The 21,388-nt window shown below is 53.9% G+C and overlaps 1 protein-coding gene and 2 long non-coding RNA genes across 3 annotated transcripts in view; 2 read left to right on the top strand and 1 right to left on the bottom strand.

The window, feature by feature from the left end:
• The window catches only part of LOC135364695 (uncharacterized), a 28,371-nt gene that overhangs the window by 3,169 nt on the left and 3,814 nt on the right, over positions 1-21,388 (top strand). Inside the window, exons 2-3 of the long non-coding RNA XR_010412167.1 lie at positions 11,543-11,966; positions 13,489-16,978. This is a non-coding gene — a long non-coding RNA (uncharacterized LOC135364695). The remainder of the gene's footprint in view (positions 1-11,542; positions 11,967-13,488; positions 16,979-21,388) is intronic.
• Positions 91-525, top strand: LOC135364696 (uncharacterized). Its single transcript, XR_010412168.1, has 2 exons — positions 91-176; positions 379-525. It is a non-coding gene; the product is annotated as an uncharacterized LOC135364696 (long non-coding RNA).
• Positions 3,341-21,388, bottom strand: part of LOC123845848 (sodium/potassium-transporting ATPase subunit alpha-4) — a 30,399-nt gene continuing 12,351 nt past the window's right edge. The window contains exons 11-22 of the mRNA XM_045876702.3: positions 19,251-19,440; positions 18,941-19,113; positions 14,623-14,759; positions 14,078-14,228; positions 13,824-13,992; positions 12,401-12,555; positions 12,117-12,240; positions 10,768-10,913; positions 7,828-7,958; positions 7,620-7,721; positions 3,682-3,773; positions 3,341-3,426 (exon numbers count right to left, since the gene is read on the bottom strand). Of these exons, the coding sequence (XP_045732658.1) occupies positions 3,398-3,426; positions 3,682-3,773; positions 7,620-7,721; positions 7,828-7,958; positions 10,768-10,913; positions 12,117-12,240; positions 12,401-12,555; positions 13,824-13,992; positions 14,078-14,228; positions 14,623-14,759; positions 18,941-19,113; positions 19,251-19,440 (1,599 nt within the window). The 3' untranslated portion in view covers positions 3,341-3,397. The remainder of the gene's footprint in view (positions 3,427-3,681; positions 3,774-7,619; positions 7,722-7,827; positions 7,959-10,767; positions 10,914-12,116; positions 12,241-12,400; positions 12,556-13,823; positions 13,993-14,077; positions 14,229-14,622; positions 14,760-18,940; positions 19,114-19,250; positions 19,441-21,388) is intronic.

Genomic DNA, 21,388 nt, shown 5'->3' with positions numbered 1-21,388 from the left:
CCGAGACCCTCCCTCCTCCTCCCCCTCGCCCCCTGGCTCCGGGAGCCCCTCCCCCGCTGCCTTCCCCTACGACGGCCAGGGTTCCTCAGCACAGTCCCCACGCTGGCCCGGAAAGCTCATCGCCATATTAAGAAAGGAAAAAGCCTGAGCTAAAAATAAGACCAGATGAGTCGGAGGTAAATGAGCTGGGCTGGGGGAGGGGAGGCATGGGGTCGTTAGGGAGAGTCCAGGGAGGGCAAGGGTACTCAGACCCAGGGAAATGGTGGTGGAGAGGAGGCATTCTGGGTCAGAGATTCAATTCCTACGACAGGACAGAGGGGGCATAAATGCCTAAAACCTGGGACTGTCCTCTGGATGTGGCCTGTTTCCTCCATCCAGCGGAGGAGAAGGTGGTAAAAAGCACCCGGGCTGCAGGAAGAGACCCCCTGCACTTCCCTTTCACGAACAAGGACCAAGGATGATGTCATTCTCAGAATAAAAGATGGAGCCTCAGCCAGGACGGGCGACCTGGCTCAGCCCCAGCCACTTTCCTGTGCTTCACTCAACACCCTAAGTCGGGAGCAGGGGAAGGACGGGGCGTGGGGCAAGAAGCGCTGGCCCACATCCACGCTGCAGAAATGTGATTTGGGGTTTCTCTCCACGGGAAGGGGAAAGTCCTGCAGCTTCTGCCTCCTGCTTGTGCTCGGTACTCGGATCAGAGGGGACTCGGTTCTCTAGGGCACAGTGGGGAGGGAGGGTCCCCCAGGCTGGATGACTGTAAGGAAGGAGAGTTGCCGCAGTGCATTCTGACCAAGAGGATCAGGTATAAAGGCCAGGGGAGAAGTTAACTCAGGGAAAACCTGAAGAGGTGGGCCCTGCACCAGAGCTGAGGATGTTGATTGGTTCTGCGCACTTGAGAGCCCAGGTGGGGGGTGGGGAGGGGCTCTAACTTCCTGCGCCCCATCCTGGGGTGAGGGCTGTGGATGAGTTCAGCTCTGGGTACCTAGGAAGGGAGGACCCTCCTCATGGCCCTCCAGCGTTCTTACCAGGCACAGGTAAACTGAGGCACAGGGGAGCCCATGGGAGAGGTTAGATCAAAGCGCTCCATCTGCACTCTGAGCTGTCTCTGATTTTGGAGAGACAGGGTTTATTTTGCACCGAGGCAGGGGCATGAAATTGTGTTAGAGGGATAAATTTTCCCCCTCCTGTGGGGTGGGCCTTGCACCGCCAAGCAAGGAAGGCCACGGAAAATCTCAAAAACGTGGCAGGAGGGGGTCCAAGAGAGACAGCTGTCCCTGGAGCAAGAGAGGCCAGAGCTAACCTGAGCAGGGCCGGTTGGAGCTAAAGGGGCCTCGGAACACATCTCCCGGGCTCCCAGGAGAGTGACTGAGCGGCCCACAGCCCCACGGCCAGACGGAAGGCCCGCAGGAGGGAGGGCGTGGATTTCCAACTTCTGCTGCACTCCGGGGGAGGGGGAAACTCCGGAACATTGGACCTGCCCCTCGGCACCCCCAAGGGTGTGAGATGGGGCTAAATGGTGACCTGGGCCCCCCAGTCCCACCCAGTCCATCCCAGCAGCTGCACCCTCCTGCTCCCCACCCCACTCTCCCTGCTGCTTTGCTCCCTAATTTCTATTCTGTCCCTTCCCTCTGGACCCCTGCCTTCGGGCCCTTGGACTTAATAGGCCTCAGCAGCCGGTATCAAATGACTCTGAGTTGGGGCCTCTGTATTTTTAACCCACCAGACACCCGAAGCTCCTGCTACTGAAACCCGAGGAGCTGGCCCCTCGGCGCTTCCCGTCCCCACTCAGTCCCCACGCCCTGGCCCCTCCATCTTCCAGGCCTGGTTCAGCTGTGTCAGCAGCAGGGGAAGGACCCCAGACCGATATAGCCCTGTCCCTAGGGGACCTGCTGTTGGAGGAGGGAGGGCAACGGGGGGAAGGGACCTTAGGAGGAGCCTGATGCAGGGCCGAGTGGCTGGCTACACCTTACAGAACCCACTGCCTCTCATCCTCCAGAGCCATCCACGGACCTCCCCCTGCTCACGACCCTATTGTTCCGGTTTCGGTTTTGTAGTTTTGTAGTTGGGTGTTTTCGGTGCAGCCCTCATTGCGGGACTGGGCCGTAAGTGGTTAAGGGCGTAAGTGTCGGAGTCAGACAGACCTTGGCGTCCTCATCGGCGGAACAGGCTGGGTGCTTAGAGGCTACTTGTGTGAGTTGCTGGATGGTGTGCACAGGGCGCTCATCCCACCGCGGGGCACGCTGTGCGGTCCCTTAACACACACGCTTTGGTTTTGATGACCGTCTGTGGTTTCCAACAGGCTTCCTCAGCATTTCTCTCTGCTCTGCATGCTTTGGGCTCAGACCCCAAAAGGGCGTGACCATGCCCTGCCCTCCAGGGCAAAGTGGACCAGCTCACAGAGCAACAGCCAGCGCAGGGCCAAAGGGGAAGGAGGAGCCACATGTGACGGTGGCCGGGAGGGGCGAGGGCCCAGGGCACCTCTGAGTCCTCCACCTGAGACACAGCAGGGAGCCCGGGCCCAGCTTCTCAGGCTCCGGACCCCGGACCTTGGGGAATGTCTGTCATCTTGGGCAGAGCCTGGGTGCAAAAGGGCAGGGTGCTTCACCTAAAGTCAAGGCTACGGGATCCCGGATCCCGAATGATGGGACGGGGTCAAGATGCCCGAGGGCAGGGTGTGGAGGCAAGGACCAGCTTCCGGTCCCCAGAGGAAGGCGGTGGCCGGCCCTGTGTTTGCCACTCACCCTGGGACGCTTTCCAGGTCCTGTCTGGACCTCGGGTTCTTTGTGGATGAACTAAGGTCTTTTCTAGCACTGAAGTTCCATGATGAGTCCATGTGCCAGTCTGGACAGGGGTGCTGTGGCCCCCTCTACCGCCTCTCCCTCATCTCTCCTGTGCCTCTGATCCTGCTCCACCTGTCCTGTCCTTGCTTTCCCTCGGGTCTTCGGACTTTAAGTCGGGGGTTAGCCCTCAAGGGGCAGGGATGCTTGATTTTGACCCCCTCCCAGCTTCGACTCGGTCCCTGAAAGACCACCCTGCCCGGCTCCCGTGGAGACACCATTACAGTAATCCCCTCTTTTCAGAAACCAGACGGACACATCCAGCCAGGTGAGGGCTATTGCAAACATTTATTCTCTAGACTGGCTACTGATTCAACAGGACAGCGCCTCTCCCACTGGGCCCCAGCCAGACATAGCCTGTGCTTGCCGTCCACCCACCCCGCCGTGCCCTCAGTCCAGCCCCAGGATTGCCTGTCTCTCTCATCCCGGGTAATTCATCCCAGCATCTCTGCCCCCACTCATTTTCTTTCAGATGCGCCAAGCTCATAACCCCAACTCCCCCCGCCCCCGCCCCCAGCCCTGGGATGCCCCCGGCAGGGGAAACTCTTCTTCTGCTGAGTTCAGTAGTAGGTCTCTCTCTCCAGCCAGCCTGTGGATGAGAGGAAACCTGAGTGAACTGGGGAAGGTGGAGGGGAGTGAGGACAAGGTAGGAGGCCTGCGGTAGAACTCAGGGCCCCGAGGACGGGAAGGAGCAGGATGGTGGAGGCCAGGAGTCAGGACCTTTCCGGCAGCACATGCAGGCTGTGGGGTGGGGAGAGACACACCCGGCCCCCCGGAACAGGCAGGAGGGGAGAGCCAGTTAGGAGGCTGGGGACCCCTCAGAGCAGGGCGTGGGGAGCCTCACCGCCAGGATGACGTCGGATGATGAGTTTTCGGACTTCATCATAGATGAAGATAAGAACGCTGTAGGGAGTGGCGCAGAACCACCAGGATAGCCTGTGGGGAGCAAGCGCTGGTCAGCGGGGCGGGGCCAGAGGGGCCAGAGGGCAGGTGCAGAGAACAGCGCGCAGAACGAGCGTCTCATCGTCGCGTGCAGGGTTGAGCCCGAGCTCTGGGGAGGTCAGAGCCGAGTGAGGGAGGGAGGAGACAGAAACAGAAGAAGCCGGTGATAACAGAACGTGATAAATGCCGCGTTAGAGGTACACGCGGTGTTCCTGCTTCTGCAGGCGCTCAGGGAGACCCCTGTTGCCTTTCAGGTCTTCTGGGCCTTGCCAAAGGGGAGGTGCTCTGAGCAGGATGGGTCTACCTGAGATCCCCACCTGTGGGGATATTTCACCGAGGAATGGATATACTTGTCCATGTTGCAAACATGGGGAACGTTTCTCTTCCGGAACCTCTTCTGTCATTAGAGGCCAGGGAGAGAGACTCTGGGGAGGAGTCAAATCACAAGCATGTTTGTTCCCTTGGGTGAGAGGGAGGTGGCCTAGACCAGTGCCGTCCCAGAACAACACACTGAGAGCCACTCGTGAGGCCTACTGTTTTCCAGGAGCTGCCTTAAAAGAAGTGAAAAGAAACGGGGGCAGTTAATTCTAATAATAGGTTTTTATTTAACCCCATATATCCAAAGTATCATCATTTCAACACGGAACCAATGTAAACATTATTAAGGAGCTATTTTACATTCTTCTTTTTACCTTAAGTCTTTGAGATCCAGGGAGTACTTCCCGCTGAAGGCACATCACACATCAGACACTTAATTTTCAAAGGGTCAAGAAAATGTAGTCCAACCCAAACAGGAAAGTTGTATTTAGCAGAATAATATCTGACACTGCTTGAGTTTGTAACTCTGCATTAACTAGATAAAATGTCAAATTCAGTTTCTCAGTCTCACTAGCCATATTTCAAGAGCTCAATAGCCGAAAGAGGGTGATGTGGGAAACGAAGGCAAAAGAAAAATTAAATTTCCATACTGCCTTCAGCCCATTGACAAGTCCTTGAAACAGGCAGAGTGACCTTCCTCTAGGAACTCAGCTGCCTCGATGTTACTTTGCTAAGGGCAAAAGACGGTCTTAGCCCGACTCCCAGGACCCTGCAAGTCTACTTTAACATATAGAAATTCCTTTGGAAACTTCCTTTATCTCTACCCCTCAAGATCCATGTTGGCACCTTTATCTCTACCCCTCAAGCTCCATGTTGGCAGTCATCCTCCAAGGATATGACCCACCGATACACATCTGAAGGGTCTCATGACTAAGGTTTTATTAGACGGTAATAAATGACCTTTTCCTAACAATAGCTAGCCCCCTCAGGGTCCTGGGAACCTTGCTTCCAAAATTCCTTAGAGACTGATGATGCCTCCCTAACCCCCTCCCAACTTGAAAGTATATAATCAGGGGCACCTGGGTGGCTCAGTCAGTTAAGCGTCTGCCTTCGGCTCAGGTCATGATCCCAGGGTCCTGGGATCCAGCCCAGAGTTGGGCTCTCTGCTCAGTGGGGAGCCTGCTTCTCCCTCTCCCCTTGCTCCACCCCCTGCTCATGCTCTCTCTCTCTCTCTGTCAAATAAATAAATATAATATTAAGAAAGCGGGGGGCATCAGGGTGGCTCAGTCTGTTAAGTGTCTGCCTTCGGCTCAGGTCATGATCCCAGGGTCCTGGGATCGAGCCCCACGTCGGGCTCCCTGCTCAGCGGGCAGTCTGCTTCTCCCTCTCCCCTTGCTCCACCCCCTGCTCATGCTCTCTGTCTCTCTCTCTCTGTCAAATAGATAAATACAATATTAAGAAAGGGGGGGGGCATCAGGGTGGCTCAGTCTGTTAAGTGTCTGCATTCAGCTCAGGTCATGATCCCAGGGTCCTGGGATCGAGCCCCACGTCGGGCTCCTTGCTCAGCAGGAGCCTGCTTCTCCCTCTCCCTCTGCCTCTCACCCCTGCTTGTGCTCTTTCTCTCTCTCTCACCATCTCTCTCTCTGTGTGTCAAATAAATAAATAAAATCTTAAAAAAACAAAGGGAAGTATATAATCAGCCCCAGTGCAGTTCTTTCTGCCCATGGGTCCTGTCCCTGTGCTTTAATAAAACTACCTTTCGGCACCAAAGACATCTCAAGAATTCCTTCTTGGCTGCCAGCTTTGAACCCTAACGTCCTTGCTACGTCAGACGGCGGCTGCCACATCGGCCAGCGTGGGCCTCGGCCGTGGTTCCTCCCACGCGCACACACCCAGCGCCATCCACGCACACAGCACAGACTCACGCACGGCCACCACCGTGTGTCACTCTGTGTCCGTGTGGGTCGTGAGGGACTAAAACTGATGACATGATGGCCTTTGATCTTGAGGAGCTCAGGTGGCCCGGGAGACGAAGGGAGAAAAACAACGGAAGTACAGTGTTAGGTGATGTGTGTTATGGTTGGGGTAGGACACACAGAACGTTTGGGAGAGCGGCTAATGGTCCAGCGCGTCGACTGGGACTTGTATGCTGACATCCACAGCAACGGGATCAAGCTACTGTGGCCAAAGCTCCCGCCGTGACCCCCGCAACCGTGCTGGGTGCACTGCACACAGCTCTGCAGGTACTTCTCACACCGGTCGGCCTGGTGTGTGTGAGGGAGACCGCAGGTCCCGCTCACACGCTGCCCAGAATAGTACACGGCAGAGTTGAAAGGCGAACCTGGGCCTGGTATCTTTAGGGCACTGCCAGTGTCTGTCATTAAACATTAATTGGGCACCTCCAGTATACAAAGCATTGTGTAAAACACTGCGAGGGACAGAAAGGTGAGTGAGGTGTTGTGAATTCAGAGCGGATGAGCTGGAAGCGCACATGCTGGGTCGTTAATAGACGGCCTCTGCAGGTGGCGCGATGAGGGGGGTGGCCTGGTGGTTTTGCTTAACTCCCTGTAAAATTTTCTTTTTTTTTTTTTTTTTTTAAGATTTATTTATTTATTTGAGAGAGAGCACTTGTCCTTATGCAAACGGGTTGGGGGACGGGTAGAGGGAAAAGAGAGGGGAAGCAGACTGGCCGCCGAGCACGGAGCCCCAAGGGACTTGATCTCAAGACCCTGAGATCATGAGCTGAGCTGAAACCAAGAGTCAGACGTTCACCAGAGTGAGCCACTCGGGAGCCCCTCCTTGTAAATTTTTTCACAACAAGGATATACTAATGTAAAAAACAATACAAACCAAAAAACAAAAACATGGGCCTGTTTTGAACAAAACAAGATACCAGACAGTAAGGATTCCTGCACACCCACTCACATATGCTCCTTGAACATGTTTGCCTAAGTACAACAGAATTAGCCATGCGTACATTAGGCTATTTTTATGTTTTCTTCTGCTCCAAGCAGTTTGTATCTTTGAACAGCTACGCTGCACAACACCATAAAAAAGATGCCCCTGGGGCACCTGGGTGGCTCAGTCGTTAAGCGTCTGCCTTCAGCTCAGGTCACGATCCCAGGGTCCTGGGATCGAGCCCCGCATTGGGCTCCCTGCTCCGCGGGAAGCCTGCTTCTCCCTCTCCCGCTCCCCCTGCTTGTGTTCCCTCTCTCGCTGTGCCTCTCTCTGTCAAATAAATAAATAAAATTAAAAAAAAAAAAGGTGCCCCTGTGTTGAGTGCGGTTAAGTCTGCTAAATTTGCATGTCTCGCGGGGTGCCATCATTTGGCACAAGCCCCAGTCCCTCCCTAAATACGATGTGTTTGTGGGAGCGCAGATGGTTCTCCTTGTATCACCGAGGGTAGCTCTGTCCATCCAGGCAGCCCCCAGCTCGTGGCTTCCCTGTTCAGACACGCTGCTTCCCCTCCCAGGCTCTCTCCGTGCTGGAGACCCCCCAGCCTGCGTCCCTTCCCTTACTCACTTGAGTGGGTACATCTGCAGGGCCGTGTCCATGCCTGGAGTGTAGGACAGAAAAGCAGCCAGGAAGGTCTCCTCCATGATCCCAAATATTAGGATCTTGTTTCTGGGAAGAAATGTTGAAGGGTGTGCTGGAGAAAGGGAGGGAGAGGTAGGGGAGCCTGCACCCCGTGTGGAGGTGTGAGGTGGGGCGGGGCGGAGGGGACGCTCACTTCATGCCCTGCTGGAAGACTGAGTTGCGCCGGGTCTTGCAGATGATGAGGTCGGCCCACTGCACGACCACAATGCTGACAAAGAAGGCCGTGTGGCAGGTGAACTCCAGCACCTTCCGCTGCTCGTAGGTCTGCGGGGGCGGGCAGAGTGGAGACGGACCGTGTCAGAAGGGATTTGGATCTACCTCATAGGCTTCTTCCTTCTCCCGCCTTCCTGGACCCCAAGGCCGAGTTAGGTCTTAGGCCCCCACACTTCCCACCATCTCGTCTCAGCACTTCCCGTGTTGGGTTGTGAGTGGTTGACATGCTTTCCTGACCCACCGAGAGCAACTCAAGGGTAAGCGCCTGTCTCATTGACCTTGGTGCCGCCCTCCCATGCTTAGTTCAGGGGGTGGCCGGTGTACAGCTTCGAAGTATTCAGCAGGTGAACAAGAAGGGTGGTGTGAGGGGGAAGGCAGACTCGGAGAACAGAGGCAGAGGAAAGCGCTCCGAAGGGGAGGGTGGGCCGGAGGGCATCCACCGTGAAGAGAAGGCCTGAGGGGGCGGCACAGGAGAGGAGCGCTCATGCACCCACTGGGTCTTCCTTGCATCCATAGTTTCCACATAAGGAACCTAAGTCTAGTGGGGAAGATAAGTAGGCTGGCCAGCCAGCGTCATAAGAGGTCCCGAGAGAGGTCAGAGAGGACTTTGGGAATAGAGAAGAGATGCATCTCCCTTAGACGGGAGAAAAAAGGCCATGTTTCAATGATGAAAACATCATGGTTCTAACTGGTAGATTGAATAAAGAATTTGAGAATGTGGAGGACTGACGACAAGACGTATCGAGCCTCATGGGCTGTGGCACTTGGAGGGAAAATAACGCCTTAAGTGATTGGAACACAAAGGCTGGAAGTTGATGGGCCCCGTGCTGCGTGGGGAGTGAGTCCCACGGGCCCGTTTGTGATGTTAGGTCGCTCCCGGCCACCCAAGTGCTCTGTGGTCGCTGGCAGATTTTAGCTCTGATGCCCTGACTAGCCCTGCTCCTGTCCTGGATTCTGGGGATTCAAACATCCATGTGGATGATCCTTCCACCACCATGGTCTCAGCGTCCCTCAGTCTCCCTCTCCAGCGGTGTGGCCCTCCACTCCCCACCTGGCTTGCTGGCGCCCATGTCACACCCCGGATCTGTCCTTGCCAATAGCTAGTTTCTCTGTGATTTCCATTTCAAGCATCTCTTCCCCTCTGACCACCACTTGATCTCTCCATCCCGCCCACTCTGGTGTCTCAATTCCAACACTTCCTGGACTCTACTCGGACTTAAGTTCCATTGACCCTGTAGGTTACATATTTGGTTGTTATCTGTCTCCCCTCCCACCCCCTGCCCCTCACTAGAATATAAAGTCCACAAGAGCAATAACTTGACCATATTTGTTCAATACCAGACCCCAGGGCCAGAAGAGTATCTGGTACCTAGAAGATGCTGCATGAATGAATGAGTGGTGATCAGTGGAATTAATGGCGAGATGTATTTAGAAGGTAGAGAGCTCTCCCTGCTTCTAGCAGTCTGTGGGGGTGGGGGGTGGCTCTGTATGCGATTACCTGAAGATGACGGCAATGGAAGAGACATAAACCCTGCCTTTATGAACTTTATTCCTCAGGGCGATTGTTCTCAACCCATTCTGCAATACCTCCAGATGTCTTTGATGTAATTTGGTGTTACTTCAAATTAATTTTAATTACCTTTAATTTATTACAAATAAATATATGTTAAGCTGTGTCCTGGCAGCAGGGAGATGGTGTCAAGATATAAAACTAATAAAGGCTGGAGTTGAGGATCGAGGAGATGCTGACAATGTAATGACTTTGGGCATCATTGGACCCTGGAGCAATGTTGGTGGCTGGGAAGATTGACCCCTGATGGCTTCATGGGGCTCGGCTAGGGGAAGCCAAGTGTGTACAAGGGGCACCTTCCCAACAACCAGGATTCTAACACACTTTTGAGAAACCTACAGTTAGCTTGGTTTGGAGGCATCATGGTGAAGGAGGGAGTGTTGGGCAGGAACCAGTACAGAGCTCCTGTGAAGCCCTTCTAGGGATGCCCTGTGGGACTTGGAACAAGCCGCAAAATCTTTCTAGACTCGGTTTCCTTGTTTACAGAGTGATGATATCAGACCACGTGTCTTCTATAGACTTTGCATCCTCTGTGGTCCTACGATTCTAGCAATAATTGGTGTCACATCACCCACTGTTTTAGAAATTAGGACAGGCATGTTCACAGGTAGGAAAAAGCATACTTGAATTCTTGAATTCAATCTTGTTGAATTCTTGAATACATCCTGTTGGTTAGAGGGCTTCAGTTTGAACCTCATTCATCTTGGGTTTTACAAAAGACTACTACAGAGAGGCATCCTCTAGGTTTAACAAGTTTAGAAAGGTGAGAAAGGGAGATACAAAGCACATAGATTTTCAGACTTGAAGTCGTATTATTTGAACTCCCATGGAGGGAGGGAGCGAAACAGAGAGAAGAGTATTTGGTACCTAGGAGATGCTTCATGAATGAATGAGTGGTGATCAGTGGAATTAATGGCGAGAGGTATTTAGAAGGTAGAGAGAAGAGAGAGAGAGAAGACCCAGCACTCACTTTTGGGGCGATGATGCCTAGAACCTGGCAACACAGAAATCAGCCCCCAAAAGTTGACATGATGAGGAAGACCTCCAGGTCCAAGGAAGCTGAAAGATCCAGCAAGGAGGTAAGGACAGGTGACAGACAGCAGGAATGAACAGAAATGAAGTCATCATTTGAAAAGTCTTCATTTGAAGAGTATTTGCCGACGTGATGGGAGATTGAGGTCACATAGGACTGGAGATGAGGTATCATCTCTTCTCCAGTATTCTCCACTCTTCCCTGTCCCTTCTTCACCCTTACTGGTCACTGTCTCAGGCATTACCTCTTCAACTCACCCACTGTTGTCCGTAGCTGTCCTCCAGGTCATTGAAGAACCGGTCCTCCCAGTTGAGGCGGATGCCTAGCAGGTCAATAGGCTTGAAACCGTTCTCGGCCAGGATCACAAAGTAGGTGAAGAATCCAGCCAGAGCCTGAATCATCCCTGTGAATGACAGTCACAGGACAGAGGAATGTGGTTCAGAGAAGGACCTCAAAAGGCAGACCATGGAAGGGGTTGTGGCCAGGTTCTAGCTGGGTGGGTGTGTGTCTGAGCTTTTAGTGCTGAAGATGCTTGCCATCAGCGACCTGATCCCTTCATCTGTAGGATTTATCTCCAAGGCCTGACATTTCTTTTGGAGCTCTAACCCAGAGTCATCTTTGAGTCACATAGTCAAAACTGAAAGGACCCTGGAGAGGATTTATTCTCTTTCCCTGAGCGAGCACTGGACTCTTCTGGGTCCACTTCCTCTTACATGTGGACCCTCATCAGGTCCTGTCCTCTCCTCGCACCTCCCCCACTGCCCCTTGCCTGTCCCTTAGTCTGCACCTCTGCCTCCAAGCCTGGCCATGCGGTGGCGGACACCAGTGTTCGCCTACCAACTGTTGAGCTGTGCACCAAGTCGATTCTCACAGCAATTGTAAGCTACTATTTACCTTCCAGAGGTGGGAAAACAAGCACAAAAAAGATTCAGTCCTCATTCAAGGTCATACAGGTAGTAAGTGGTGAAACTGGGATTCAAACATAGGTCTGGCTCCTAAATCTATGCTTTTTCTATGTGTTTCCTCCTCTAGATATTGGGGTGATCTCCCCTGTCCATCCCTCACCTGCTCCCTGAAACATTGCACCGGCAATTCAAGAGCAAAGACTTCTAACGGCTCTCCAGTGTCTTTCGAGGCTGGCCCAGGGTAAATGCTACCTGTATCCACAGCCTCATCCTCTCCTGCTCCTTTCTCAGGAGCAAGGGCCCCCCCCAAACTGGTTATTGGCTCTTCTGCAAGCAGGCACGTGAGTTCCCCTCCTCTGGCTGACCGTACATCTGCGATCTTCCAGTACCAGGCGCAAGTCCTGTTCCCTCCACACGGCCTCCCTGACTGTCCTCCTGGCTCCTGAGCCCCCTGCTCTGTTCTCCTCTCGCACATCCTGTACACACTCATTTCTTGGCACTGGGAAAGATGCTATCATTTTATGTATGTCTGTTCCTTCTCGGCTGGACTCGTAAGTCAAGGGCAGATCACACATCAGTGGCTGTTTGTGTTCCGGGGGCCCAGCACAGAGTTTGTCGTGATGAAAATATCTCCCTGACTCCAATGGCCTGGCAGGTGCAGCCTCTCCCCACACCCCAGCCCCCCATATCTCTGGCCGCACCAGTCTGTCCATAGGCCATGCTGATGAGGCGGTGGTTCACCAGATTATCGCTCTTTGGATTCCGTGGGGCCCTCTTCATGATGTCACTTTCAGCTGACTCGTAAGCCAAGGAGATGGCCGGGACCTGGAGGATGGAGGGTGGGGGTGACAAGGGACACAAAGTTCAGAAGGAAACACAGAAGTAACTCGGTTGAGCTCTGTCCCTCCCCCTGGAGGAGGGACTGGGACTGCTCCCCAGTCCTCTTGTGGCAGCTCTGAGAGCAGGGTCCCAGTTTGGGGCTCACCATGTCAGTGCCCAGGTCGATACAGAGGATGGTTATGGTGCCCAGAGGCAGGGGGATACTGAGGATGATGAAGAGCAGGAAGGGGGTGATCTCGGGGATGTTGCTGGTCAGGGTGTACGCGATGGATTTCTTAAGGTTGTCGAAGATGAGGCGGCCTGGGGGAGGAAGGCCACTCTTCTGTGACAAGCGCAGAGAGCACACCACCCACACACCGGCTCCTGGACAGAGAATGCTACAAAGCAGAGTCACAGCCCATGGAAAGGTCTGGAGGTCCGAGACCTCGACCCAGTCCTTGCTCCCAGCTTTGTCCCGAATCGCATGGCTCTTCATTAGCGCCGTGCTCTATGAGCACGCCATGTCTGAGTGCTCCTTGTTCTTGGATTCCGTGGGGCTAATAGCACCTGATCCCTGAGAATGAAACAGGGCTGGGCCGGGCTGCTACTTAGAGATGTCTGAGAACGCCAACATAAAAGCCATTAGAGGTTGAAGGCTGAAGTGGAGAGAGTCCGGACTTGGGTTCCAATCCCATTCTCTGCCGCAAGAGCTGGTAACGTTGGGCACCTCCCCAAGCCTCATTCCTCCTGCCTTGCAAGATGGCTTGAGTCCTTCCCTGATGACCCTTTCAAAAACTGTAACCCCAGCCCCATTGCACTGATCTCGTAATATACTATGCAATTTATTTTACTGTCTGTCTTGCTCCACTAGAAATTAAGGAGCATGAGGGCAGGGATTTGTGTCTTTTTATTTCCCATTGTTACATCCCAGGATCTAGAATAGAACCTGGTACATGGTTGGTGCTCAAAAAATGAATTGAATTGAATGGATACCAAATACTGAGCAAAGTGTCGGGATCATACTAGGTTTCAGTAAAACGGTATAACTATTATTCTTATGTGGCTTGTCATAGGGTTCAGCAAGATGACTGCAGGCAGAAAGCAGGGAGCCCAGGAAGCAGGAATCTGGGGCTCTCCTGCTCACCAGTGGGTGTGGTCTTCAGAACTCTCTGGGAGAGTGGGTGCTTGATTCGGCTCATGCAGTCAGTTCCTAGATCAGCCTCCAGCTGATCTCATTGTATCAACATCATTCAGGCAACAGGTTCCTGGGGACCCCGGAGATTGTGGCGGATGGAGTCGTCCCAGGGAAGGGCTACATCCTAGAACCTGCTGCAGACCCACTGGAATGTGTGTGAGGGACCAGAGTCCCCGTCTCCTTCACAAATCTGCACTTGCCTCCACCTCATACAAAAGGGCTCCTGGCAGTGATGTTCCAACTACGGCCAAGTCTAATTTACAGAATTTCGTCTTACACTGATTATTCCCAGTCTGTACAGGGTCACGGACGTGGAATGATGGGCAAAGGGAATGACAGAACGCACACCAGCTCCCGCCTGTCACCTGAGTTGACGGGCACCCTGCCCCCTCACCCTCCTCCACGCCCGTGACGATGGAGGCGAAGTTGTCGTCCAGCAGGATCATGTCGGCGGCCTGCTTCGACACGTCGGAGCCCGAGATGCCCATGGCGATGCCAATGTCAGCCTTCTTCAGCGCGGGGGAGTCGTTCACGCCGTCCCCGGTCACCGCCACAATGGCCCCCTGGACGAAGCACAGCCAGAGCAGGGGAGGAAGCCCGTCGAGGCCCCGCCCGGCCCACCCCGCCGGCCGGCCCTGCTTCGCTCACCTGCCTCTGACAGCCCTCCACGATGATGAGCTTCTGCTGCGGGGACGTCCGCGCAAACACGATCTCCGTGTGGTTCTTGAGGATCTCGTCCAGCTGCTCCGCCGTCATGTCCTTCAGGTCGGAGCCGTGCACCACGCACGCCTTGGCTTCCCTGAGGGAAGGAGGTCAAGCCACTGCAGAGCGCTCAGAGTTCCCCAGAGGTCCTGGTGCCTCTGTCCAGCCTCCGCCATACCCTCCTGTTTCTGCCTTCAGCCCGGCTCCTCGTTTGTCCCCGGCCACCCACTTTCCCCAGATGGACATGCTGCACCCCTCCCTGCCTCCAACCCTCTCCTCCTTTTGCTCTGCGTCCTTCCACCCACTTCCTCTGAAAACCCACTGACATAGTCACTGGGTCATTTTCCTAATACATTTTACTTTGCAATAAGTAAACCCTACACATCCTACCTACTACAGGAGCCTCCAGGAACTGTAGCGAGGGGGGTCGGGGTGGGGTGGTTGAGGATGGAGGGGAAGCACTGCAGATCTGAGTTCTTTAGGGGCCCCACCTGGTGTTGATCTGGCTGATAGGGACCTGGAGCTGCGCAGCCATGTCCTCTGCTGTCTCGTTGCCTTCTGATATAATGCCCACACCTTTGGCGATGGCCTTGGCTGTGATGGGGTGGTCCCCGGTCACCATGATAACCTGGGTTGGGAAGGGAAGGAAGGGGAGCAGAATCATCTTCAGGGGGTCCTGGACGCTTTGTCTTTCTCTCCAGGACCTAACGGATCACTACCTTCATTCAGAGGGCTATTCGTAGTAGTCCCCAAGGACTTCCGCTATGGTGGCTTCATCCCCCGGGACTGGGTCAGGACCACCAGACCATAACACATAGAACAGTTTGGGTTCTAGATTTCCCGGGCATAAATTGGGGATTTGGGTGTATTGCTATATTCCGATTTTCACCGAATTGTTCCAGAAGCTGTTCTGTTTCTGTAAGCTCAAAAGACAAACACCTACACATAGACCAAATGGTAATAAAGGGACATCTGGAATAATCCATCTGCCTAGCAAAATATCTTCTAGGCCCGGGTGCGTTCTGACCCTCACTCTTCCTCTCCTTCCCCCCGTGGCCTCCCCTGGGTTCCAGCCCTTTTGCTGATGCCCTGTCCCCTGGCTCCCCAAAGGTCAGGTCCTGGCTCCGGGCTGTCCTAGCATTCTGTTCCTTCTGTGTGTCAGCACTCGTCCTGCTCCAGATGGGGAGGGCTTGTCTCTGTCTGCTGGCCCGAGCGCTCTGCAAGAATGGGCCGAGTCCAGGCTCCTCGTGAAGCTCTGCTCTTGCGCAAAGCCTAGCCCATAGCCGCCGTTCCACAAACAGCCATCAGATGCAGGAATGAAAGAATGACGGCTTCTTGAGAGTCACGGCCCCAGGCTCCCGAGTGCCCTCCAGGCGCACGACTTTCCCTGGCTCCGATGGAGGGAAAGGCAGCTGCGAGGCTGTGACTGAACTGTCCTGGGAAGGTCCTGGAAAGGTCCATCTATTTGCTTTCAGAGCATGGAAACAAGGCTGTAGGGAGTGTTTCCCAGAGCCCGCCTCGTTGTGCGCTGGCCTGAGAGCAGCGTGAGTCCAAGCCCGGCTTCCTGGAGGGAGGTGGTGACGCAGAAGTCCGTGTGGCCACCAGAGACCAGCACGGCCACTGTACCCACAGCACGGACGGCGAGTGTCCCCATCTCACCAACGCGGCCCCACGGGGTACCCGGGGAGGGTCTGGGAGGGGGCTGCATGCGAGCTTACAATGTTCCCGATGTGACGCAGGCCGAGCCCTCCGTGCTGCCCTTCAGGCTCCCTGCGCCCGGACAGCCCCGCAGCGGCTCATCCGTGGTGACCGGGGGGCCCAGAGGGCAGGTACGCCGTCATCCTGATGCCCCCCCCGCCCACCCCGAGCACCCTGGCTCAAAGGGGCCGTTCCGTAGTAGTTTCCGGCAGTCCCACCTCCAGGCCAGGCTGGAGAAAGAAAAACACAAAGTACCCCCTTCCCCACCCCCCCCCCGCCCCTACTGAGTCCCCAGGACGCAATTTCGCAGCGCACAACAGACGTGCGGTCCTGCAGAGTGGCTCCCTCTGAGGTAAAGGACGTCTCCTGGTTTCTGGGATTCGTCAGGGACTGAAGGACTCTCATTTCCAACTTGTGGGTGCTGGCCGTACCTCCGCTGTTCCCACGTAGTCTCGCGAGCTGCCCTCTTGTTCCCTCGTCCCTTCTCTTCCCGTGTGGGGCCCATCGGAGCGACGGAGTCCGGTGTTGGTGACACGGCCGTAGGTCTCACGGCCAGACTGCGGTTCTTGGAGGAGCCGGGTTCCGGGCGAGGCCCAAACACCTTCACGGCCCCCACAGCCTCAGTGAGTGGCAAATATAACGGATACTTGTATTCATTTTTTTAATTACATTTATTCCAAAGGCCCGAGCACGTGGTTCTACCTGGGAAGTACCAGCCCTGCGATCACCTCCTTGTAAGAACTTTGCTGCCCTGTGACCCCAGGGCTCTCCGATCAGCTCTGCATCAAGGCCACTTTGGTGTTGGCCCTGGAAGGGTCTACCCTACGCGACAACCCGCCTATGTCTATCACATTTGTCTTCCTCGAAGGATGACATCGTGTGTGTGTTTTACACTCCCCTATAGGGAAAGGGGGCTGATTCAGAATTTCTCACCGAGTCTGCCAAACTTCTGCCAGCTTCGGGTCCAGAAGAAGTGAGAAATGATAATGCGAACTGTAAGCCTATGCCCAGAACACGGACTGGCCCAGAAAGCCCCCGGGCCTCCTGCTTCAGCAGCCAGCCTTGGACTCGCCTGCCTCGGGCGGTCACGACACGCAGGCTAACTCAGCCCTTCGGCCCCGTTCGGGCCTCCCCACCTTGGGGGCAATTGTAAGTCTCTTCTTCTTGCTGTAAGGGACCCACAAATCCCCAGATGAGATGCATTTCACATCCCCCGTATAATTCCCCATTCCAACAGCCACCTCAATGCTCAGGAAACTCAAATGGGCCCTTCTCCAGCTAGCTCCCATGATGTGGTGTGGGGGCTTCGAGAGCCGGGGGAGGTCGAGACGTTGGCCATCCTATGCAGATGCAGACGTGCTGCTTCTGCAGAGAACCAACCGCCCAAACAGCGTGTGGTGATTAAGGAACTCACTCTGAATAGTTCCTCCATCCGTCCCTCGGTTCTCACTCCAGCCACAATCATTGAACTTGGCATGGCCCAGCTGCTCCCAGACAAACTGCCGACAGTCAAAGTTCTAAGATAAAGCCAGCTCCAACAGATAGCATCTCGTTCTCCTTAGCTACCTCCAGCGCCCCCCACCCTCCAACCTGCTGTCCCCCAGGCCTGGGATCCAGAATATCAGTCATGAGCCGGAAAGGTGTCAGTCTCTGACCTGTGAGGATGAGTGAGTCTCAGAATCTGACCTGGAAGTGGGGTACAGAACGTCTCAGAACTAGAAGAATCCCATGCAGTCTGAGCCCCCCGGCCGAGGAGGAGTTCCCGCCTCTGGGACTGTGCTCTGCAACTGTGTTTCACTCTTTTTGGTTTCTAGCTTTGACGCCTGGACGAGCGCCTGTTGGTGTAGCTGTTCGCCCCGAGTCAGGTGCAACCAGGGTTCAGCTCTCCATGGCTCAGCCTCTCTGTCATCCACTCCAGCCCCCAGCCCCTTCCCAGGAGCACCTTTCCCTGACATCGTCTAGCCCTTTGCTACTCCTGCTGTGGTCTGCAGACCGGCGGCAAGGGCATCGCCTGGGAGCTTGTTACAAATGCAGAATCTCAGGGTCTTAGACCTGCAGAATCAAGATTTTGCATTCCGACAAAACCCCTAGAGGAGTCACATGCACAACCCTAGGACACTGGTTCTCAAACTTACCTGCCTAGTGAAATCTCTAAAAAAGTTTTTTTATTTTATTTTATTTTTTTTAATTTTTTTTAAAGATTTTATTTATTTGACAGAGAGAGACACAGCGAGAGAGGGAACACAAGCAGGGGGAGTGGGAGAGAGAGAGGCAGGCTTCCCACAGAGCGGGGAGCCCGATGTGGGGCTCGATCCCAGGACCTTGGGATCATGACCTGAGCCGAAGGCAGACGCTTAACGACTGAGCCACCCAGGCGCCCCTCTAAAAAAGTTTTAAGAAAGGGGGCGCCTGGTGGCTCAGTCGGTTAAGCGTCTGCCTTCGGCTCAGGTAATGATCTCCGGGTCCTGGGATCGAGCCCCGCATCCGGCTCCTGGGATCGAGCCCCGCATCCGGCTCCTGGGATCGAGCCCCGCATCCGGCTCCCTGCTCAGCGGGGAGTCTGCTTCTCCCTCTCCCAATGCCCCTCCCCCCTGCTTGTGTGCTCTCTCTCTCTCTCTCTCTCAAATGAATAATCAATAAATAAAAATCTTAAAAAAAGAAAGTTTGAAGAGTACAAATGTCTGCATCCTGCCCTGAGAGTTTCCAATTTAATGGGTCTGGGGTGTGGCCTAAGCGTCAGATTTTGTTTTAAGTTTATTTATTTATTTAAGTAATCTTTATACCCAATGTGGGCTTGAACTCACAACCCCAAGATCAAGAGTCGCATGCTTTACCGACTGAGCCTGCTGGGGGGTGCCCGGGGGGGCCCTAGGCATCAGACTTTTAAAGGTCCCCTGGTGATTGTAATGTTCAATGCAAGACAGGATTCTAACTACAGAAGAAACTTACTATTTCCTATTAGGTAGTCTCTTAAGACTAAAAATCGTAAGCTCAAGGAAACAGACATCCATTAAACCAAGATTATGAAGAACCTACTCTAGGCAAGGCTTTCTACTGTTGTTCCAAGTTGTGACGGGTCGGGGGGCTTCCGGGATATGGTCAGGAGTTTACCTTAATCCCTGCACTACGACACTTGCCCACAGCATCAGGCACTGCAGCTCGGGGAGGGTCAATCATGGATATGAGTCCCACAAAACAAAGGTTATCCATGGGAAAATTGATTTCATCTGTATTAAACTTGAATCCTTTGGAGAAAGTGCTAGGCAGATTCAAGAAGCAGAACCCTGGGGAGAGACAGAGGGACCAGTAGTCATTCAGCGGCCTACGTCCCTGTCTCGCTCACCCCAACATCTTCGAAATTTCACCCCACAAATAACCATGTGGGTGTCATTCTTTCTGGGTTTCTTCCGAAGCCTCTCACCTAGCACGCGTTCCCCCAGGCCTCCCAGTTCCATGTAGGCTTTCTGGAAGTCTTTCCTCATCTCATCGTCCATGGGGTACTCCACCCCCTTCAGAAGGTAAGAAGAGCAAAACTCTAAGATCCTCTCCGGAGCCCCCTTCATCATCAGTACGTGGGTCTGGGAGCTGTCGTCCTGCAGGTGGATGGACATCTAGGGAGGAGAGAGGAAGAATCCTTGTGGCAGGAGGAGGGAGCAAGGGTTGGGGCAGAAAAGCAGGGGAAAGGTTTTTGAGGGTAAAACAACAGGTAACCCGTTTCATATCCCCCTCCCCATTTCCTTTGTCCCCTAACCCCAGTGCAGCCCCCTCCCTCCAGGCAAATCTGACTCAGGGTCAAGCCCACCTGTCCTCCTGTCCCGGGATCCCAGCCCTGTGTTATTTGCACAGGAGTCCCTACTATCTCTGCAGGAGCTGAGAGCACAAGCAGGACTCTCACTTTCTCTGCTTCCTCTCTGCCTGGAAAGCAGAAGTGTGGGCCAGGCAGAGGCAGCTGGGTAGACGGGAAGAGAAGGTAGGGGCCACGGTCCTGTGTCCCCCCAGCAGGAAGGCTTTGTGACCTCAGGGCAATCCACTGAACCTCTCAAAACCTTAGTTCCTTTGATACGATGCAAAAGATCCTGTGTTTCCGACTTCATTGGGTTTTTATGGGACACAATACAGTCAAAAATCCACATATATCTTTTGACTCCCCCAAAACCTAACTACTAATACAGTTTGCTGGTGACCCAAAACCTTACCAATGACATCAAGAGTCAATTAACACATATTCTGTATGTTCTGTGTATTATAGGCTGTGTTTTTATAGTAAAGTGAGGTCAAGAAAAGAAAATGTTAAGAAAAATCACAAGAAAGAGAAAATCCACTGACTGTACTGTGTTTATCGAAAAACATCGGTGTTTAACTGGGCCTACGCGGTTCACACCGTGCTGTTTGAGGGTCAGATTAGTTGTTAAAAAGTACTTTGAAAACTATGAAGCACAGTCCAGATTATGTCATCGTAATCCCTTTGCCACTCTCCCGACAGTCTGAGAAGTGCCAGGGGCTAGTGGTGGGGTTGGGGTTGCGGTCGGGGTCAGGGCCGGCCTGGTGGGCTGGGGGCAGGGAAGGCCAGATTCACAGTGAATCTCAGGAGACCAGAGGCCAGGAGGAGAGAGGAATGAGATGCATTTCGGTTTTGCGTTTTCCCTGGATCCTTGATCTGTGAGCAGGAACTGTGATAGGGTTCCTCTTCGAGCCAGGAACTTCCCGTTACGAAGCCTGTTTGGTCACCAAACCAGCACCTCGAAAGGAGCAGGTGCAGAGGGGGCTGGACCACACTGCCCAGAGGGTAACCAAGGTGGGAAGCCTGTGTGCAAAGTGCTGTTAAAACCGTCCCATGAGAAACCTTCAAATATATCCTATAGCTCTCAGTTATATTCAAAATACGCCTAAGCAGCTAAGAGGAAAAATCTTAACTTGTTGAAGCAGAAAGCTGTAAGAGGTTTAAAAAGCTTGATTTCCTGCGTGCTTAATACGTATTTGTTCCCTATTTACTGAGATTATCGGAGGTGGCAGCAAGATCTACTTATAAGTCAGTAACTTGGTCGCGAAAAAATCACATCTTGATAGAAAATTACAGATAAAAAGGTGGGAGGGGGCGCCTGCGTGGCTCAGTCATTAAGCGACTGCCTTCGGCTCAGGTCTTGGTCCCAGGGTCCTGGGATCGAGCCCCGCATCGGGCTCCCTGCTCAGCGGGGAGCCTGCTTCTCCCTCTCCCTCTCCCTGCCGCTCCCCCTGCTTGTGCTTTCTCCCTCTCCTTGTCAAATGAATAAATAAAATCTTAAAAAAAAAAAGTGGAGAAATCTGGGACTATCAGGACAGAGACCCTTCCTTTCATTTCAGTCTGAGAGCAAGGAAGAGATGAAGGCTGCAGGTAACCGAGGGCTGGGACAGCCTCGCAGAGCCGGGGGCTCCAGCCGCACCCAGAGCCCACCCCTGAGGGCAACGCCCGGCTGGCCGAGCTCACCTGGTGGGGGCATCACGGAGGAGGATCGTGCCCTTTGCACGTGACACTCAGAAAGCACACTAATCTAGTCGTTTTGGGGAAAGTCGCTCTTTTGT

This window comes from Mirounga angustirostris, unplaced genomic scaffold (assembly GCF_029215605.1).
Source record: "Mirounga angustirostris isolate CCGP_5_RB_7025 unplaced genomic scaffold, mMirAng1.0.hap1 SCAF_6, whole genome shotgun sequence".
NCBI lineage: Eukaryota > Metazoa > Chordata > Mammalia > Carnivora > Phocidae > Mirounga > Mirounga angustirostris.
The sequence above is the reverse complement of the archived record's forward strand: the minus strand, read 5'-3'. Positions and strand labels throughout refer to the sequence as shown.